The sequence below is a fragment of the Clarias gariepinus genome, chromosome 12 (assembly GCF_024256425.1).
Source record: "Clarias gariepinus isolate MV-2021 ecotype Netherlands chromosome 12, CGAR_prim_01v2, whole genome shotgun sequence".
Classification (NCBI taxonomy): Eukaryota; Metazoa; Chordata; class Actinopteri; order Siluriformes; family Clariidae; genus Clarias; species Clarias gariepinus.
The window spans coordinates 8,850,077-8,872,255 of record NC_071111.1 but is presented as its reverse complement, the minus strand read 5'-3'; the positions used below and the strand labels follow the sequence as shown (position 1 = coordinate 8,872,255).

Below are 22,179 nucleotides of genomic sequence, written 5' to 3'. Positions count from 1 at the left end.
GGAAATATTGGTGTTTTCTGTCATCTTGTAATTTTTTTTTTTTTTTTAGTTCTTTTAGTTCTTTTTCTGTAGTTTTTTTTAAACAATGATGGACATTTCTACAGTACAACAAAAAAAAAAAAGAAAAAAGAAATAAAAGAAATCAACTGGAAATAAATGTGGGGTAAAAAGAATTTTTTCAATAAATAACTGATTTCTGTGAAACCTATAACATATTTATAAACCTTTAATTATAATAATGTAAATAAATGTAATATGTCCTCAAGACCAGTTTGAGTGTTATTTTTCATGAAATGAAGCAGACCTTAATATATGATATAAGTATGTATTTGGGTGAATGCATGTACAGTATATGCAATTTTACAGCTTTTTATTATGACCCTGATTGTGCTGAATAATATACAGTATGAGTCTCTTTATATGTTTTTATTTTACAAAGCTTTCCAGGACCAAAATTTGCATTTATCATTATTTTAGGAATGTCTGTGTGAATGAGTTCAGTTAATAGAAAAATTAAGACATTGTTTGGCCAGCGGTGGTCAGTAAGTAGGTAAGGCTCTGGACTGCTTATCAGAAAGTCATGAGTTCAAGCCGCAACACTTTCTCAGGCCCCTTAGCAAGGCCATTAACCCTCTCTGTGCCAGGGGCATGATAATGGCTGGCCCTGAATATTCTTGGCTTTAAACTAGATTTGAAGATAATATTTGATCATACTTGAAACATACAGTAATAGGGCAAAAAAACAAAGAGGTCCTTGTAAACTGGATGAGGTTAAATATATAGTGAATGTGTGGGGATGATCAGGTTTAAAGGTGAATTAAAATAAGAAACAAAAACTACTAACCCACAGCAAAATTACAACCTGAAAATTAAAATTTTATGTGAAATTCTAAGGGCGGCACGGTGGCATAGTGGTTAGCGCTGTGGCCTTGAACCTCCAGGGTCTAGAATTTGATTCCTGCCTCTGATCTATGTTCGTTGTTCTCAGCATGCATGTTGGGGGTTGTCCTAGTCCGCTGGTTTCCTCCGACAGTCCAAAAACATATAGATTAGGTTATCTATAAGTAGTGTTCCCAAATTTCCCATAGTGTGTTCTCATAAGCCCCAGGCCCCCAAGAGAATTGTTATAAAAGATCAAGGAATGAAATGAACAAATAAATGAAATGCTAGCTTGCACTGAAATGTCAAGTTGATTACCTTTTTTTATTTTCAAGTATTAACCAGTAGATGGCAGTAATGTCACATAAAAATTCTAATTTTTCTTAGTTACACTGCTCTGTAAACAAGATGGAATACAAATGGTTTGTGTCATACCATCAAAACCTATACAATTGGTTATCTCATTACAATGGCATCAGTCAAAGGGAGGGGGCGGGGGATATATTGGGCTGCAAGTGGACAGTCAGTTCTTAAAGGTGATGTAAAAGAAAAATGGGAAAGGGTAGGGGTCTGAAGGAACCTGGAAAACGGGCTGGTTTAGAGTATCTAGAGTCTTGCAGGGTGTTCCTGTATGCAGTAGTATTATAATTATATATATATAATTACATTTTCTGTAATTATCTCTCTAGAAAATCACCAAATTATTGTTTTTAATTGGTAAATATCAACACATTTCAAAATCTGCTTATTATTGAGTGTTAACTGTTATGCAATTGGGACACTTTCAATATTTAAGGGGCCTTTCTTTCCTCTTGTGCATAATGTTCCTGAATAGGTTCCTGATTTAATGCATTTGATGAAAATATGAATAAACAAAGAAAATTACAAATCATTACAGATATCTATAATCTTTGAAGAAAATATGCATTCTGTATTCAATAATTTTCTGTAACATCAGTATAATCAAAGCATCTACATGTGTTCTGGAGTCTGAGTTAATGAAAGCATTCCAGCCTACTGCCAAGTTCCTAAAATGCATCTGATGCGTGCTAACTGCTTCAGTAAATGCAGTCATTTGTGTCTAATGGCTAACGTAGAGGCTTTCTTTTCCCATGCATGACTTCACAGCCATCGAAATGAGTTTTCCTCACTGTGGATTTTTTGTTCTGTTTTTTTTGGAAACACACATATACAGACACGTTCAGAGACACACATAACCACACGCATTCCTAAAATGTAGAAGACGTTACCTTGAATCAGTAACGTGTAATTATAATTTGTGCTGGTGTGAGACAACATCAACTCCATACTTAAAATGAAAATATGTACCAAAATGAAGTGTGTAATGTCTTAGGACTAATATCATCTCTTTTACATCCAACAGTGGGCATTCATGCACACTATGGACACATTCATGCACAATTTTTGCACTATATACTTATACTTTCATTATGGACCACTGCACAAATCACTTTAATAATAAGAAGTCAGTTACTTTATGCATATTTGCACACCTCAGCCATTTTTTTTTTTTTTTTTTTTTTACATTACTTATGGACAAATTTCTATTTTCTTCTTTTATATTTCTATATTACTGTATATATATTTTGTTCTTATTTGTCCAGTATATTTTTATTCTTATTTTATTTTAGGTAGCACAGTATATTATTTACTCTTACTAGTTAATTTCATTTTTCTGCAATATTTCTTTTACTGCAATATGTCTTTATTTTTACTTGTACAGTATATTTTACCAGTTAACTTTATTTTCTACCATATTACCTTTTATTTATATTTATTTCTTATGTTTAAGTTTTTATTTTAAAGGTCACTGGTAGTCGAAATGCATTTCACTGCATATCTGTGTCGTACTATGTATGACTGTGTACGTGACAAATAAAATTTGAATTTGAAATTTGAATTTGATGCACAGGTTCTTAAACCACTCTGATGTACAACATTTAAAACTCCTTTACATTCTTATATTTGTGCATTAGGCTTTTAATAGGAATATCTAGATACTAAAAATTTCATTACAAAACATAATGATTGCTGTCTGCACTTTCACTGTTGATGTGAGTGTTTGTTTGGAGTTATACAGTATTAACTGCTAGTAATATTCGACCTCACCAGTAGAGATCGATGTTCCCTTAGTACTTGTGCAGTGCCTTATTCCCATCCAGCTTTACTTCTTGGTTCACAGTAAACTGTATTAAATGATAACATGTAATCCTTAGTGTTTTTGCAACTGTGTCCTGTTGTGTCTTTAGTGTTGCTGCTGACTTTCCTGTTGTTTCCATGCTTTGTTTGCCAATACCTTTACAACTTATAGATTGCCCTTTTGCCTTTGCCTGATCGTATACATGCTGACCGCTGTCTGCCTGATTAGGTTGAACTATTGGAAAATTCTATAAATTACCCTTATTTATTATACCCCTGACTTGTAGCTTTTATACTGAGAAACTGAGATTTTAAATCTCTAAACCCAAATATCTACACTTGATGCCTCTCGCCAGTTTCCCCTCAGCCTCCAAAACAGCAGAGCTCATGTCCATATTTTGATATTACAGGATTCCAGAAGACATAGTAAGTAATCTGGGATCTCAATTATCCTCCTAGGTATGGAGCATAAATTCACTGTGTGATATATACTCGTTCACTATCCCCAAGCTAATGATCAAATCATAAGCGCCAATCAGGAAATAGTTCTGGTTCCGGTAAGCATACTGTAACAAAAAGGAGGACTGAGCCTGATTCCATCCATTGGGAGAATACAATGTCTCTGTCATTCATCCACCCATCGTCTCTGTTTACTTGGAACAGAAACCCATCTGACTCCCCTGCCTGCAACAACTGGTTCAGGAGAAATAAACACCAACACCACCAAGCAAACTGAAAAACAAATAGTAGGTAGATGCTGCACTGACACTTTATAGTATGAACCTAGAGGCAGAATATTGCTGTCCATTGAGGACATAAAGGTCTGGCCTTGACATGAATCCCCTGCTACATACAGTAGGCCCTATTTAAAATCCTACAAAAAAATGAATGAACTTTCAAACTTGACCTACTACGCTGAAATGTTAGCAGTTGATGCTTTGCGTGCTGTGTGTTGCAGGGTTGGACCAGTGTATTCCATGGACCAATTGGATTGAGATCTTGTTAATTTGGAGTCTAGATCAGCAACCTTGAACTCCTTTCCTGCTACGTCCCATATGTGGCAGGCTGTGATGCACTGGGTGCTCTGCCCTTCTCTACTTTGGCCAACATTTATGTTTTTTAACTTTGAATAAATTACTATTCATATAATATAAACACTGTGTATGTTTCAGTCTAGTCCACTGACAAAATCATCAAGAAGACTGCTGACTTGACAATTGCCCGAAAGTTGATTGCCACCCTGTACAAGCCTGGCTGTCCATAGTTCTGTAAGGGGACAATGTAGTAGAAAAAGGTTTGCAACCAATGACTTCAACGAGGCTGAAGTTAATGCATCAAGAGCCACCACGCACTGGACTTTTGCGTTTCATCAAGAAATGTACATGCTACCATTGTTTCGAGTGGAGTGTGCCTTTTAACCCTTCGCTGTTCCTTATACAGATAGAAAGTTTCATATAGATGCTCTGCCCAATGTACCTATTTTAGACAACGCTGCCTACTGTTACATTCGATGAGGCACGCCTGTTACACGCTTACAGTATGACATAAAGTTGCTGATACTTCCTACTAACCCTTTAAACACCCTTATATTTTCTTCTCATACCGAGAGCAGGGAACAGGTGGAGGAAAATTTGGAGAGGTGGAGGTATGCTCTGGAAAGCAGAGGAATGAAGGTTAGCTGCAGCAAGACGGAATACATGTGTGTAAATGAGAGGGACCCAGGAGGATCAGTGAGGCTACAGGGAGCACAGGTAAAGAAGGTGCAGGATTTTAAGTACTTGGGGTCAACGGTCCAGAGCAACGGAGAGTGTGGAAAGGAGGTGAAGAGGCGGGTAAAGCCGGTTGGAATGGGTGGAGAAAAGTGTCAGGTGTGGTGTGCGATAAAAGAGTATCAGCGAGAAGTAAAGGAAAGGTGTACAGGACAGTGGTGAGACCAACGATGCTCTACGGCTTAGAGACAGTGGCGCTGAAGAAAAGACAGGAGGCAGAGTTGGAGGTAGCAGAGCTGAAGATGTTGAGGTTCTCTTTGGGAGTGACAAGGATGGATAGGATTAAGAATGAGTTTATCAGAGGGACAACACACGTTAGATGTTTTGGAGATAAAGTCAGAGAGGCCAGATTGAGGTGGTTTGGACACGTTCAGAGGAGAGATTGTGAATATATCGGTAGAAGGATGCTGAGGTTGGAACTGCCAGGCAGGAGGTCTAGAGGAAGACCAAAGAGGAGATTTATGGATGCAGTGAGAGAGGACATGAAGTTAGTTGGTGTGAGAGAAGAGGATGCAGAGGATAGGGTTAGATGGAGGCAAATGATTCGCTGTGGCGACCCCTGAAAGGGAACAGCCGAAAGACAAAGAAGATATTTTCTTCTCATTGTATAGACAAGTTTTTATATATATATATTTCTTATACATTTAAAAAAAATATTTTGTTCTATTTGTTTCTTGTTAACTGTTTTTACATTTTAAGGTCACGGGCGGTCGTTTAAGCATTTCACTGCATATCGTACCGTGTATGTGACAAATAAAATGTCAATTTACTGTTTACGCTAAAACACAGCAAACGCCACCGAAACAAGCGAACAGAATTTCTGTTTTTGTATGTACTGTATAGACAGACAGACAGATAGACAGACAGACAGATAGACAGACAGACAGACAGATTCACAATATATAAAAGCTGCACTTTTTGTATGAAATTATGAAAAACTTTTCCACAATATTACAACTTTTTATTTTAGATGCAATTGTACTTATATCAAAATTTAATTTAATTTTTATCTTATAAGGGACCATATGTGTTATAATATGAAGCAACAAGGGCAATGAAGTTAAATTACCAAACACAGACACACGAAGAAGGCATAAGAGAGCTTTTTATTCCGATTTGTAACATATGAGTATATAACATCGGATGGTCATTGGTTCGCAGTGCACAGTGAGGTGCCCGGTGTGGGTGAGGGCAGGGGGCGGGTAAGGCTGAGTAAAGAGCTGGCTCACTCAAGGCTTCCTATTGGCTGAGCGGCTGATGGCGCGATAAGGGCAGAAGGAAAACCAGCCCGGCGAACAGCGGCACCGGCGAGTGAAGGCATGACCGCCGGAGTTATCAAAAAACACCGACTACAGCCTTTAATCTGCGGGGATGTTGGACCTGAGTGCGGGATGGAACCTGTCGTTCGCGGGCTGCGGGTTTTTAGGGATTTACCACCTCGGGGTGTCTAGCTGCCTTATGGAGCGCGCGCCTTACCTCGTGCACAGAGCCAAGAGGATCTACGGAGCTTCAGCTGGAGCTCTTAATGCAGCTGCGCTCGTCAGTGGATCGTGTCTAGGTACACACACACACACACACACATTTTTATTTGATTCATTTACTTTCACCTGTTGTGCACGATCCTCTATTAATAAATTCATCAATTCATTCATTAATTAAGAAATTAATCAAGGAATTAATATTTTTCTTTCTTTTTTCACATATACACTATATGGATAAAAATATTTGGCAGAACCTGCACTGACATTGTAATCACATACATACTGTATACTTCAATATGGAGTTGGCCCCCCAGTTTTTTGCAGCTATAACAGTTTCCACTCTTCTTGGAGGGCTGTCCACAAGATTTTGGTGTGTTTCTGTGGGAATTTGTGTCCCTTCATTCTGTAGACCACTTATGAGGTCAGACACTGGAATGAACTAAAATGGAGATTGTGAGCCAGGCCTTCTCGTCCATCATCAAAGATGCTCGATGGGGTTGAGATCAGGGCTCTGTGTTAGGGCCAGTCAAGTTTTTCCACACCAGACTCATCAAACTCCTTACTTTATCCTTACTGTATAGCACTTGCTTTGTGCACTTGGGTACAGTCTTGTTGAAATAGAAAAGGGCCTTTCTCAAATTGGTCCCACAAAGTTGGAAGCAAAGCATTGTCCAAGATGTCTTTGTACACTTAAGCATTAAGATTGCCCTTCACTAGGGATAAGGGGCATGATTGATTGATTCAAGATTCAAGATTCAAATAACTTTATTAATCCCAGAGGGAAATTGCTTGTGCTCGGTTACAGGTGCTCACAGTTGTTAACTAAGAAAGGTAATAAAGAATAAAGGTAATAAATAATAATAATAATAATAATAATCTTAAAAAAAAAAAAAAAGTTCTTGAAACACCTGCATTCAATAATCAGCAAAATTTGGCCAAATACTTTTGTGTGTGTGTGTGTGTGTGTGTGTATATATATATATATATATATATATATATATATAGTATGGATGTATATACTATGTACAGTACAGGCCAAAAGTTTGGACACAACTTCACTCATTCAATGTTTTTTTTCAATTTATTTTCATGACCATTTACACTTGTTGGCCCCTTTGCCTTCACTCTGCGATCCAGCTCACCCCAAACCGTCTCGATTGGGTTCAGGTCCGGTGACTGTGGAGACCTTTTTTTGTTATGTACATATCTCCACATGTGTTCATTCATAGTTTTGATGCCTTTAGTGAGAATCTACCAATGTAAATGGCCATGAAAATAAAGAAAACACTTTTGGCCTGTACTTTATACTGTATATAGTGTGGATTTGTGTATGTGTATAGAGAGAAGGAGGTTTGTTAATTTTAACTTGTATTTCTTTTACCTTTTTTTACCTCCTGTTTTTTTCCCCGAATCACGTATTGTTCCCGTGATGCCTCATCATTTGTTTATATGGAGTCAGTGCAATAACATGGAGACATGCCCCTATTAAGATCTCCTTTCAGTTTCACTCACTTTTGAACCTTGAAACTTTTATTATTCTGTTGGACAATGAACTTTAATATTTGCTTAGATAATTATTAAGATGTGATAACGCAGCCTAGTAAGCCTGACTAAATAAACAGAGTCAAGAAAGAAGGCATTGCTTTATAGCAACTTTTATTGATTTTGTGTTTTTATGTGCCATGTGTATATTTTCTGTGATGAATCAGTACAGTGATGCAGATTGCTGATGAACCTCAGTCTTGTCCCAATTACCTTATAAAACAGATATTCTTGTTAGTAGGTGTTATGTTAATATCTCACTTAGATTTAATTTATTAATTATGATAAAGGTGTACTGTGACCAGTAAAGATGTGAGAAATGATCTGTAGGCTACACAAAGAGATAGATATAAACTAAACCTGTGTGTGTGTATGGATGCTGTATGTACAAAATATGCAATAACATAACATAAAGCGATTGTATTCTGCTTTTAACAGCAACACATGCACGCAATGAACTCTATGCTGCATTCTGTCAGTGTTTCCTCACTGATTCAGTTTAGACTAAAGAATTCACAGAGGGAATTGGGAAATTCATAGTTAGTAGTGGAGCATGTAGGATTCAAAAACACTAAAGCTGTCAGTAGAGATCCACTAATTAGCCATAAAAATTTTTTTCACTTTGCTGTGTATGGTTGTTTATCTATTCAATTAAATCAGTGTCACAAAAGGAAAAACAGCAATAAAGCACAGGTATTCCGCTGTCATACATTGTTGCCGCTAGAGCTGTGAATTGAAGGTAAACTGTTAATTCAGTTTCATTTTGAGCAGTGATCTTTTGGACTCGATTTAATTCAGTAGCTTTAATTTTACTAAGAGGGGTGTCAAGTCAAACCGGGATTTTTGATTGTGCAAAATATCAGAACACGGTTATGAGTCTTAATCAGATTGACTGCTTCATGTCTGAAACACTGGCCTCCCAGGAACTCCTTTAATGGCCCACACGTGGAAAAGGCTTGAAGCGATATCAGGACTGTACAGGGGATGTGACAATAACTCCCAGCTGAGTTCCTGTAATGTACAGGTGGTGTGGGTAAATGACTGTGTGTACAGTTCCCACAGACACAAGGTGTTGATGTTATTCGTCTTCTTTCCATCTCATCACCATATTGTGCTTTAAGTCTTCTGTAAATGTCGAAAGTTCTGTTTTGACTTGAACACCTCTTATGCTAAAAGTGTATAAACCCTGAAACAATGTGTAACTTATGTTTTTAATTGTTTAAATGCCGTGTTCTGTAGAAAGTATATAATAATATACTTTATACGATAGTATACGATAATCTTCTGTTCCACACTTCCAGGGTCCAGTAGGTGGCGGTAATGTGCCAACTGTACATAAACTCAAAATAATAATAAGAAGAGCAGCAATCGTCTCACAAAACACATGTATTTTAAGCAATCAGTCAATTAAATTGCATAATCAGTTAAACATACAGCTCTAGTTGTCACTGAACCTTTTATCATATTGTATCGTATTGTGAACACCATATACAGTATGTATTAAATCGTAAAAACGATTTAAAACTGAGTTTTTACTTTACAAGAGAAATATAGTCCTTATTTACAGTGTCTCTCAGCCTGACCTTATTAATCTATATTGTGTATTGCTTTCCTCCTTTTGACCTTTGATATTTACTCTGTTTATGATTTTTGCCTTAGCCCATGTTTTGACAATTGTTGACGGCCCGACCCTGAAAGATCTTTAAATAAAACATGAATATGAATGCATCCTTTTCAGTCTTCATGTAGTTTATCCTTGTGGGTAATTTATCATTCTGTGTTTTCATTTTGTAGAGAAATGTTGCAAGAATGTGATCGAGGTCGCTCAGGAGGCCCGTAAGCGCAACCTCGGCCCCCTGCATCCCACATTCAACATAATTAAAGTGCTGCGCTCCGGCCTGGAGCAAAGCCTGCCTGAAGATGCACACACACTCGTCAGCGGCAAACTGTGTGTGTCTCTCACACGCGTCAGCGATGGGGAGAACGTGCTGGTCTCTGAATTCAGCTCCAAAGACGAGCTCATTCAGGTGAGGGAGCCGTGACAGTGGAAAGATTTTACCGAGATCATACACACCCATCAGATACAGGATAACGTAATGACTACTCGCCTAATATTCAGGAGGTGCCCCTTTCACCACCTTCTGACACCTTTCTATGGGAACCATAGCCTTTACTGCAATTTATAGCAATATACTATATAGATCTTCTCTTGGATCAGACTTCACAGGACCCTTGTCATAGTAGGTACAGCTACAATAATATGTTACAGTGGTATCTGGGCAGCAAGTGAACATTTTGTCTTAGAAAAAAAGCAGAAATTTTTTTTTTGACAAGGGACAAATTGTGATGTCTAGATAACTGGGTTAGAGCAAGTCCAAAACTGCAGCTCTTGTGGAATGTTCTTAGGGTGCAGCGTCAGGACATATAGTACCAAAAGGCATCCAAGAAATGGGAAACCTGTGAACTGGAGGAAGGGTCATGGGTGGCCCAGGTTGTCCAATCCAATATCAGCACTAGTGTAGATCAAATGAAGGAAAAATGTAATGCTGGTTCAGAGGTCATAATGGTATGGCTGATCAGTGTATATATTCTTAGTACAAAATAGAAAGGGGTTTTATTTATATCATATAATAATATAATAATATAAAAAACAGAAAGTTAAAGGCACGTTCATTTTAACTTAAAATGTGCACAAATACTTCTTTTCTACAAACGTGTTGCTGGCACATTACCAGATGTGTTTCTTTGTCTGATTAAATTTTAAGTCTGTTTCTACATATGTATATACATTTAAAATGTACTTATGATTAATGCACTTGTATTGGCAGATTGTTTCTTCTTTTTCATTTAAAAATGATTTTAAATTATGAGTGCAATTAGTAATCTGATAATAAACAAATATATATAAACAGAACTGTATTACAGATTTTTTTTATTTGATATGATTTGATCATTACATGTACAAAAAGTGTTTTTGCTCCTAAAGTGTAAAAACCGTATCCTTAATGATATCATACCATAATGTTTTTATGATTAAGGAGCATAAAAAGTCGATATTAATGTCTATTTGAAATGTGCCTAATTATCCCTTTTTCTCTTGTTCTCAGGCTCTCATCTGTAGCGCTTTCATCCCTGTTTATTGTGGTCTGTTCCCTCCTACCTTCCGTGGAGTTGTAAGTGTCGATGCTTATAGTTGAACCCATTTTAAACCAAAAGTAATGTTGCACAGGATTACACACAGTGCTGTTAACACTCAGTTACTCAGTGAGGATTTATGTTCTTGATATGAGAGCTTGCAGTGTTGGATAAATGAGTCACTAGGGCATGGATATCACACCACATTACCACATTTCACTGGCATGTTTTCACTAAGTATGGGCTTATTGCACTAAGTAGGATTTGTAGCTTGGAATTCCTAGAAGTTCTTTGAAAATGAGTGAGTCTGTCACATGGCCGTGTCTGGGAGCATTCGGCCGTTCCCTCCCGAGTGGGTTTCCTCTCTGTACTCTGTGTACTAGGAAGCGCTGGAACACAGCCAGGCTCTTTTTCAGGACTCTGGGCAGGGGGCAGGGGGCATGTACAGTATCTATGAATACTAGTAACCCCTCCTTAAAGAAAGGTTACATGGGTTCAGTGGCTGGGTTTGCATTCACTTTGCATTTCGTAAAGTATAACAGAACGAGCTGAAGCTTTTGTTAAAGAAGTGATTAAATGATCAGTTTTGGTATTTCAGCTAACGCCATGTGTGCAACTGTTAACCTTTGTTACTGCTATTTTTTAAATAATAATAATAATAATAAAAAATATAATAATAAAAGTAACAATAATTATACAAAAAAATATAAAGTCCTTTAATCTGAAGACTACATCATTACTTCTGACTGTTACAGTGAGTGATGATGCGCTGTAGTGGCACGGTGGCCACAGTCGCCTTGCACCACCAGGGTCTGGGTTCAATTCCTGCCTTGTGCATGGAGTTTGCATGTTCTCCCCGTGCTTGCTAATTGGCGTTCCCAAATTGCCGATAGTGCATGTGAATGTTGACCAGAGGTCCTACCATGGTTGTAAAATCCTAATATTGACGAAATGAAGGTTTTATTTGCAATTACAGATGAATGTCATTCTTTTAAAAAGTAAACCTTTTATAATTCTTTAGACGTTTGACGGTCTGAAACCTTTTTTTTTTTTACTTAATCCAAACAACCTCACACAAATGTCATTGATTTTCCTGGGATGCATAACAAAAAATATATATGATTTGTGACAATTTATAAAAGTGAAGATATCAATCTGTGTTTAGTCCTATGGGTATACAAACATTTGCACTCAGCCGTGTTAATTAGCTTTAGTCAGGCTGAACTGGATAAAGTTTTACATCTGGACTTTACTCAGACGTTGTTTGATATCATTGCCATGTTGCATGCCAACAGCGCTGCCAGCATGTCCTTACGACCGGGTACAACAGGGAAATGTGAAGTCACTCTTTTACTAGAAATCAGTAGCGTGTAACACGGCCCTGAAATGAGTGTGAATATTTTTCATTGGTGGAGCCGCTGAGGCATAGCCAGGGCTGTTATGTAAGACTGAAATGTCGATGGCTTTATTCACGTGAGAAACAGCTGGCCCTGGCACTGAAACAGCTGCGTCAGATGAAATACTCACACACACACACACCCTGACACTATGGCAGTTGGGTTTAGGAAGCAGAGAATGTCTAAATGTTTCATTTGAGGATTTTCCTGGACTGAAAGATGTTTCACTTCAGCATGTACAGTGTCTGTATGATAAGGGAAGTTACATTATTCATTGTCGCTTAAAACCTAAACAGGAGAAAAACTAATTTATAGATTTAATCCTGACTCCCATAAAATAAAAGACCATAACACAAAGAGTGTGTATTACATTAATTTATCATTTAAACAGAACAAAATATGAAAATACCAACATAACATACAGTATGTCTGTACAATGTTTGTCATCATCATCATCATTGTCATTATCATTATAAAGCTGACTTCTTATCTCATTATAGTGGTTTTTCCATACCCTTTCCAATTTTGGATTATAAAGTAAAAATCTTCACATGGACTTTGGGATATCTGACACCAGTTCCTGTGTACGCACGACGCATGGTTATGTAAAAATGTGTTTGTATAACTTTTTTCTGTGTGTACACAGAGGTACGTCGATGGTGGGATGAGCAATAATCTGCCCCAGTCAGAACTGAAGAACACCATCTCCATCTCACCGTTCTCTGGAGAAAGTGACATTTGCCCCAAGGACAATTCCAGCAGCCTTCATGAACTGCGAGTCACCAACACAAGCATTCAGGTCACCTGGGGTAACATGTGCAGGATTAGCAATGTGTTCTTCCCTCCTGAGACTAAGGTAAGAGGGCTGCAGGAGCAATGAATATGAGGAATAACAAATATTTTACTGTGACAGGCTGCAAAGTGCATAAAGATATGATTTAAAAATTGGTTGTTTAAGTAAGATCCTCGGCAGCGACCTCATTTCCCCTCTCGTCTGTTCCAACCACTCAGCATTCAGCATCAGTAGTACACTATACTAATCACCGGCCTGATCATCTGTCACCATCTACACCTGTTTCTCACTGGGTCAGGCCTTAAGTTAAATGTTTTTTTTTTATGCTTGAATGATTCATAGGTCACTGTGTGGCTTAATAAACAACAATATTTCTCTAAAGCGGGTCAGGTACAGGGACTGGACTGAAAATGAGACGCACAAAAGGTCCTTTAGGAACTATTCCTTACGACTGCATTAAAATAAAAGACAGTCTGTCTCTTTGGAAGCAACATGTGAAGAAATGAGGAGTGGCTCATGACTTTTGCACCGTACTGTATGCATGCCAGAATATGTGAATTCCAGTGAAATAAGCAATAGTCTACATACTTATGAGCGTCTCAGTGTTTTTGCTCATAAACATTTAAAAACTTTTTCAGACAAAGTTTTCCAAAATTACAGATGCAATAAAAAATATGATCATATTGTTTATGTATGATGCTGTTTAAGGTATTACACAAGGAATTGCTTACATAGAGTAAAGAAGTGTTTTATTATTGTTGTTGTTGACGATAATAATAATAATAATAATAATAATAATAATAATAATGATATATTTACGCACGGAGTTGTGTCTCTTATTACAGGTAATGGCAGAGCTGTGTCAGAACGGGTATAAAGATGCTCTACGATTCCTCCAGGACAACAGTGAGTCATTCTCTAAAAACAGAAATATCTAAAGATGTAAATACATATAGAGTTTTAGCATGTGGATGTTTCTTTGTATAAATGCTAAGTACACCTGCAGGATGGGTATACTTTATAGGAAAATCATCGTCGACAGCATGTTGTAATGCAGACCCAAGAATCCCCAGTTATTATCTCGAGAGTGAGTGAGTGAGTGAGTGAGTGAGTGTTGTCCAGCTTGGCACGTTATAGAGAAAACACAAAGTGTAAACTCCCCTGTCGTTAAAAAACGTTTAGCAAGACTTCTGATTATCATGGAATGTTTAGACTCAGGACCCTTTACTAACAGTTAAATACACTACTCCATATGGAAAACTTGACCATCAGACTATAATAATAGCACATGTTTATACAGTATCAAAAAGAAAGCTGACACTGTAATGTCATCCTCAGATCTCTTGCAAGTTGAATGTCCGAAAGTAGACCACGCCCTGACGCAGGACACAGGACACACCTGCTGCGGTGTCACCGAATCGACACGGGAGAGGATGCTCCGAAGACTCCGCCTCCTGGGGGAGCACCACTGGTGGTTGGACAAGCAGCTTGTCGATTATCTCCCCACAAACATTCGGAAAGGTGACGAGTGCTACTGTTAGCTTTAGATTTTTATTTTGATTTACATCACATTCATGCAATTCATAAAGTTTATTGAGTTAGTTGTTAGTTGTGAGAACGACTTTGTTTAAATGTGTGTTGTAGTGTTCTGTGAGGCGTGTAAAGAGAAGCATGGCCTGATGGCTCAGATCACTGGTCTGTTGCCTGTACGTGTGGCTTCCTACATGCTGATGCCCTACACGCTGCCGGTGGAGTCGGCGTACTCTGCGGTTCAGAGGTCTGTTCCAGTACTGTTACCTTCAGATAAACCTCATTTACACAACACACTGTAGTACTATACTGTACTTCATCACTCACTCTTCCACAGCAAGCATTTAAATGACCACCTTCTTGCCGACATTGCTCCGCTGTAGTCCGAGCGCTTTCTGTAAAAGACAAGGCAGAAATCATTAATCGATGTAATAAAGGACAGAGCTTTATTATTTTTTTTATTTGGATGGAAATTAAAAAAACATAATTCAGAATATACTGTAGCAGGGCTTGTTTTTGTGTATAGTAACAAAAGTGTTCTGATAAACTATGAACATAACACCTGGCTTTATAGTCAAACTAGTGCTGTCAATTGATTTTAATCTACTTAATCACACTCGTAGTCTGGGATTAATCGTGATTAATCACAATTTTTTAATACTCCGATTCACTTGTAAACGTGCAATGTTGGAATAAAGACATGCATGACAAATGGTTAGGTTTAAGCGTGCCACTATCGCACCTGCGATTATGGAAAGCCATTAGGGTCAAACTTGATCATATGATTAATTTGCGTAAAAAATAAATAAATAAAGAGTCACAATTTCTAGATTAATCACATGAATTTACGCTCCTAATTTAAGTAAAGAACAGTACTAACAATATATAAAATAAAATAAAAATGTTTTAAAATTAACACCATACAGTACATTTGCCATTAAAATGTTACTTATAACGCATATTTAAATGTTTTCAAGACAATATTATTTTATTGGATTCAGGTCAGGTGACTGTGCTGGTCGTTCTAGAACTCTCCTGTACATCTGAAACCAAACCTTGGTGGACTTTGAAGTATGCTTTGCATCATTGTCCTGTTGGAAGGTCCAATGATGCCTAAGTTTCAGATTCCTCACAGCTGGCATAACGTTTTCTTTAATGATTTCCTGATACTTGATTGAATCCATCTTGCCCTCTACACGCTGCAGATTTCCACGGACAGATGAAGCAGAGCAGCTTTGCAGGAGTCTGGTAGTAGCAGGAGATAGCTTCCTCTTTCTGCCACGTCCAGATAGTGTAGCTACTGTTCCCATGAGAAATAGATTTCCTACTGTTTCTAGGAACTCTCAGCACCTTTGCTATTCGTTTATATCCTTGTCCTTGTCTGTGCAAGGCAATGAGCTCTCCTCTCAACTTTATGGACAACTCTCTTGACTTAGTCATTTCTGACATCCAGTCAAACATCTCCATCAACAGATCTCTAGAAAGTCCAGGTCATTCGATGTGTTCTGAATCAAATACACCGGAGGTTTCTAATTAGTTGCATTAGGTGTGCTTGAATGAAGACAATGGATTTACAAATTTGTGCCGTAATTACGGATTTTATTTAGAGGTTAAATAATTCTGAGACTTTCCAAAAAGGGCCGTTTGTGTTTGAAGAAATCACACGTTTTTTATATTAGTTGTGTTAAGCTGTTTAAATCTCTCTTATTTCACTGATTTATTACAAACAGCTGCAAGTTAGTCATTTTGGCCAAAAAACATAATTTTTAACGGGAGTTGAACATGTATAGTCAAAAAAATGTATACAAACATGAAAAATATACGCCTGTCTTCTGACGATCACATGATAGCATCAGTGATGGTGCGACTACTGACATCTTTAGAGGAAACATAATACTACACATTGCTGCCATATTTTTTGCCTGAATATATATATATATATATATATGGCTTTGGTGATCATGGTCCTAGTATATAATTGATAACCAGTGTTATTGTGTTAATGGCTGATAGTATGTGTGTGTGTGTGTGTGTGTGTGTGTGTGTGCTCATAAGTACACAGAATATATATATATATGTGTTCCTAGATATCAGCAATTCACTGAGTCATATGGAGGAATGCTTGAGCGTTTTTCTGCCTAATCATTTTGTCCTCTGACCTTTGGAAGGACAAGAATGATAAACAGTCGTGGTGTTCCTTCTCTCTCTCTCTCTCTTTTACTTTCTCTCTGTGTGTATGTGTGTGTGTAAGACACGAACAAGTCCATTCCCAGCAGGTTTTTTTTTATGAACATTAGCTGTAGATTCTGATTCACCTGGAGCCTCTATTACTGCTGTGTGCTTTTACAAAACGTGTGTTTGCACAAAGCCACACTGACCGCCATGTAAGGTACATAATATAGAAAACTTTACAGGAAAACTAGCTCAACTTTTCTGAATAATACGTTTACAGCTGAATTGCAGATAGCTACTGTACTGTAGGTTTGTCCCTCCAAAGTGCTTCTCAGTGCATCCCAGTGTACCACAATGATGAACAGACCCTTACATACCACATCATACACTATTACAACCTCACAATGTCAAATTCATTTTAAAGTGTAGATACTTAATCTGGGAGTGTAAAGACACAATGTGTTAATGGTGAAGTCTAAGCGCTCATCAGAAGATAAAACCTCAATATACAATATATGGCCAAAAATATGTGAACACCTGCCTATCATACTGTATGCAAGTGCTCATGCCTGACTGTGCTGAGATTTCACTTGGTGATTGGGTTAGCTAATGTGTTTATGAGTTGTCTACCCCTGCATCAAAAAAAGATGTCATGAACACCTACATCATGTCTCTTTGGTCTGTATTGGTTTAATTATAAGACATTGTTTTAAATCATAAAGAAAGATTTTTAAATGATTCTTCTTTGTATACTTTATACTTTATGCTCTTTCCGCTTTATTAAAGGTTTGTAGAATGGATTCCTGAGGTCCCTGCTGACACACGCTGGCTTTTTGAGATGGCGGGAACTGTTTACAGACAGGCCTGGAAAGGAATGTCCTTAGAAGGGTGGGTAAAAAAAAAGTGCTAAAAATTTTATGTAAAAATGTATGTGTAATTCTTTAATTTTTAATTATAATAGTGAATGATGATGTGCTGTAGTGGCGCAGTGGCCACGGTCGCCTTGCACCACCAGGGTTCGGGCCTCGGACTCTGTGTGCATGAAGTTTGCATGTTCTAAAATAAAATTAGTTTTACGCTGCACATAGGATTATACTTTCGCACGCTAGAGACTTTTTATGGACGCATGGTGCGTTGAGGAATACTTTTTAAGGATGCATGGTTAAAAAGCTTCAAAGCATGACAAGGCTATGTCTTATCACTAAGGGCAGGGTGGAGGAGCTCAGTTGTTGGGTTTGATTCAGATGGTCTCAGGTTTAATCATCCACTGTCTTAATTATTTTGTTCCTAAATGTATTTTTATATCTTTTATAGTGGCTTCCCACTGCGCCGGTGTGTGAGCGGACCACCCTCACTGGACCTGCAGCCACATGGCATTCAGCACAACAGAAACGCCACTTTTTCTGCCTCTGAATGGCGTAATTACAGCTGGGATTACTCAGAAAGCCTGGAGGAACCCAAAAGCCTGTGCACTTCTGAACAGATCAGCATGTTTATTGGCTCACAGGACAACTCCGCGAGCTAAATACAGCAACACATGGACACAAAATGAATTATTTAAAAAAATATTGATGCTTCACACATCATAAATAGTGGAGTTTTTCCTTAATTCAACTTTTCCTGTTCCCTGTGTCTATGCAATAACACTGCTTTAAGCTCTCAAGTGCACTTAAAAAAAAGGTGCTGTAAAAACACACACTGTACTGTCTTTAAAACTAATTATTTGGAAAAAAAAAAAAGGAAATAATGCTGGTGTGACATTTCTCTATGTCCCTCAAAAGAGAAATAAAATGTTGATAAAAAGAATTTAAAAATAAATTATATATTTCTGTGAATCCTAAGTGAATAAATATACTATACAGTCAACCCCAGAATGATTGTCACTCTTTAAAAACTAATATATGATACAAATATGGACAGTAATTGACAATTTTGCATATTATTTGATTACATGCATGCATAATTTGTTTTTTTTTTCTGTAAACGTGTCCTAAATTGATGAAATACTTTCAAATTAATCTTTACTTCACTAATGAAATGGAATGTTTAAAGCATTCGATGAACCAATGAAGAACCAGTTCTTTAAAATACCTGGTTGCCATGGATACGGTATGCGAGGACACCACAGCAGAGGATAAATAAGATGCTCCAAAGTATCCATGTGGCTTTTTTATGCTGTATAGTGGCATGAAACCTCAGAGGTACAAGGATGCGGTGATAATCACTATGCCACTGGTTCACCGGGTGTAAAACCTGAGTCTTATCTGTTTCTTTTTTTTGTATCACAATGACGTCATCTGTCAGCAAACTACAGTGAAAAGTGTCAACGTAAATTCTGTCCAATTTCTTTCAATCAATCACCTACAGTATATACAGTAATGTGTAACTCTGCACTGCTGAAATGAACATATGCTGTATACAGTATACAGTAGAGTTTGCTTGTTCTCCCTGGGTGGCTTTCCTCTGGATACTCCAGAATCACTGGCAAATGCTTTAAACATTCCTTTTCATTGGTGACGTTAAGATTCACCTGAAAACATTTCATCAATTTAGGACAGAAATATGCTTGACAGATTATGACACCTAGTTCAATTTTGTGTAGCTCAACCATGTAGTGTTGTATGCAATAAACTGATGCTCTGTAGACAGTTGTATAATCATTGGCATGAATATACGAAAGCATTCACAATTCATTTAAAATAATTGCTTTTATGATGTGCACAAGTGTCTTGGTTATTTAAAGTGTCTACAAGTTGTTTTGAAAACTTTAGAAATGAACCAAAGTGACTGAGAAAATTTTTAAATTTATTTCTTTTACAAATATGAACCATTAGATGGCAGTAATGTTACATAAAGTACCTCAATGTTCTCAGGCCATGCAGTTAACAGTGGCACAACTTTAATGCTTCTGCCTCTGTACACCATCACAGTGAATTTAAAAATAAACAATCAAATGTGTTTAAAGTGTAGACTTACAGCTTTGCAATACAGAGTTTTAAAGGATAAGATTACATCCATTTTTTCCAAGTATTTTTGTTTTTACACATTTATTTAGACAATTTGTTGATAAGCAAATCCATGTTTCCTTATTATTGTGGTTAGCACTGTCCAGGGTCATGGGTTTGATTCCCGTCCTCGGATCTGTGTGCATGGAGTTTGCATGTTCTCTCTGTGCTTGGTGGGTTTCCTCCAGGCTCTCCGGTTTCCTCACACAGTCCAAAGACATGCAGATTACCTTAACTTGTGTTCCCAAATTGCCTTGTGCTAAAAGTTTCCTGGAATAGCTTCAGGCCCACCATGACCCTGGACACAGGATAAGCTGTATAGACGATGAGTGAATAAATATTGGGTACTCACTATGCAGCATGAATGTATTGAAAATGTGCTGGCGAGCTCATGAACACCAAATATCCTTGAAAGCTACATAAGACATCTGAAGTGGATAATTGCAGAATCTTTTTCTTTGTGAAGAAAAGCCCTAGTCAGGTCAAGAACACTCTGGAGGAGGTGGGTGTATTATTTTCAAAGGCGACAATCAAGAAAAACCTTCATGATTATAAATATACTGTAGAAGCTTTGGCTCAAGATGTAAATTACTGGCGATACAAGTACAGAAAGAACTTATTAGAGTTTGCTAGAAAACATATATTTTTGTTTAAAAGTAAAAGAAAAAAAAGAAAGGGCACGTGTTCCAAAGCATACTACATCACTTTTCAATCATGGATTGAATCAGACTAAAATAGGTTTATTTTCAAACAAATACATTTAGGTTAAGCATCAAAACAAGCAAAGGCAAAGACAATTTGTCACATGAGTTTAAATACTTTTAAGGAAAATATGACAACCTACGACAGGGCGTCTTAGCCGGAGACATGTGGATTGAATGTGCTTATGAATCACACACACCCACACACAGACACAGGATTAAAACATATACTGAATAAATGCATAAAAAGTTCACAATGCGGATGAATAACGTTTCAAACCACATAGCAAAAGCAGCCAAATGCAAAGTAATTATGTTCGAATATTCAAGCCAGTTACCTGACCTCAACCCAACTGAACTGCCTTTACTTGAAGAAGACAACACTGATAGAAACGCCTGGCAAGGCAGCTCACAAGGGCTTTTACGTTTTAGCCTGTAAAAGAAACAAAGAAAGGGTAATTCCTTAATGATTAAAATGCGTAACATGTCGTACCCCTTGAGACAGCTGATAGGTTGATTATACGTCCACATGTTGTCCAGCACCAGGTCCAGAATGTCAGGATCAGGAGCCTCGCCATGGAAAGGAAGGAATCAAATCCTTAAACTTGGAGGTGGTTAGTGCTAACCCTTATGCCTCTTTCTGCCCCTGCAGAAAACAAACAAACAAAAAAACATGGAGATATATCCATAGTTTCTGTGGCAGTCACTTAAGAGGTTGGGTTGCCAGCTCGACATCTGATTCGTCATTCACATACTATGGGAGGAAACCGGTGCACCTGGAGAAAACACACAAAGCACGGGCTGAACATACAAAACTGTCCACACACCCACAGACCCGAGGCGGGAATCGCACCTGGACCCCGAGGCCACGGTGCTAACCAATACAAAACTGTACTGCCAAGATGATTATTACTGATTCGAATTGATTACAAATTGATTATTATTTATAAGAAAATAATAAATGAAAAAAATCTTTCGTGTAAAAAAAATATTGTGAATTTGTTTTTAACTCTCATACAAACAATTCTTCTTTACATTATCTTTCGAATATAAAAACAGACATGGATGGATAGATACTCATACTGTAATTTTATATTTTAATGCTAAATTCTACATCCATAAATGTAATTTTTTTTTAATCATCTCCTAAACTATCACTTTTCCTCTGTGAAATACAAAACCTCTTAAACTCCTTAAAGCTAATAGAAAATCATAAATCTGCTTTGTTATTGTCTCGACATTCTGATTTAATCAAAGGAATACTGTGAATTATATAATTATATAATTCAATCTTTTATGCGTTGTATGTTCTTGTACTTTTATATTTTTCGTATTGTACAGATTTTTTGTAATTTAATAAAGTTTACTCATGTCTGATATTTAGATACTCATGTGTGTGAATAAACAGTAGTCCAGGTCATTACACATAAAAGTCTCTAAGTGATGACGTAACCTTCACGTCATAAGATAGCGACAGCTATGTTTAAAAATAAATATATGTTTTAATAATAATAATAATAATAATAATAATAATAGTGATAAAAGTGAAAGTTTGGGGCCTGGTGCTTTAAAGGGCGCTCCCATGATGCATTGCGGCAGTGCGCCGTACTGTACA

At 37.3% G+C, this 22,179-nt stretch overlaps 1 protein-coding gene across 1 annotated transcript; it reads left to right on the top strand.

The window, feature by feature from the left end:
* The first annotated feature begins 6,103 nt into the window (after positions 1 to 6,103).
* Positions 6,104 to 18,724, top strand: pnpla3 (patatin-like phospholipase domain containing 3). The gene is made up of 9 exons (XM_053508724.1): positions 6,104 to 6,366; positions 9,626 to 9,858; positions 10,939 to 11,004; positions 13,010 to 13,219; positions 14,002 to 14,062; positions 14,495 to 14,677; positions 14,801 to 14,933; positions 17,645 to 17,746; positions 18,173 to 18,724. Exons 1-9 carry the CDS (start codon positions 6,180 to 6,182, stop codon positions 18,381 to 18,383), a joined length of 1,386 nt encoding a protein of 461 aa, XP_053364699.1. The 5' UTR covers positions 6,104 to 6,179; the 3' UTR covers positions 18,384 to 18,724.
* Positions 18,725 to 22,179: the final 3,455 nt, after the last annotated feature.

Excerpts from the sequence above, each read along its gene's own strand:
- pnpla3 (XM_053508724.1), top strand. The coding sequence starts at position 6,180 with ATGTTGGACCTGAGTGCGGGATGGAACCTGTCGTTCGCGGGCTGCGGG. Across the intron at positions 14,678-14,800 it reads CCCCACAAACATTCGGAAAG|TGTTCTGTGAGGCGTGTAAA; the intron begins GTGACGAGTGCT and ends TGTGTGTTGTAG. Across the intron at positions 14,934-17,644 it reads GCGTACTCTGCGGTTCAGAG|GTTTGTAGAATGGATTCCTG; the intron begins GTCTGTTCCAGT and ends GCTTTATTAAAG.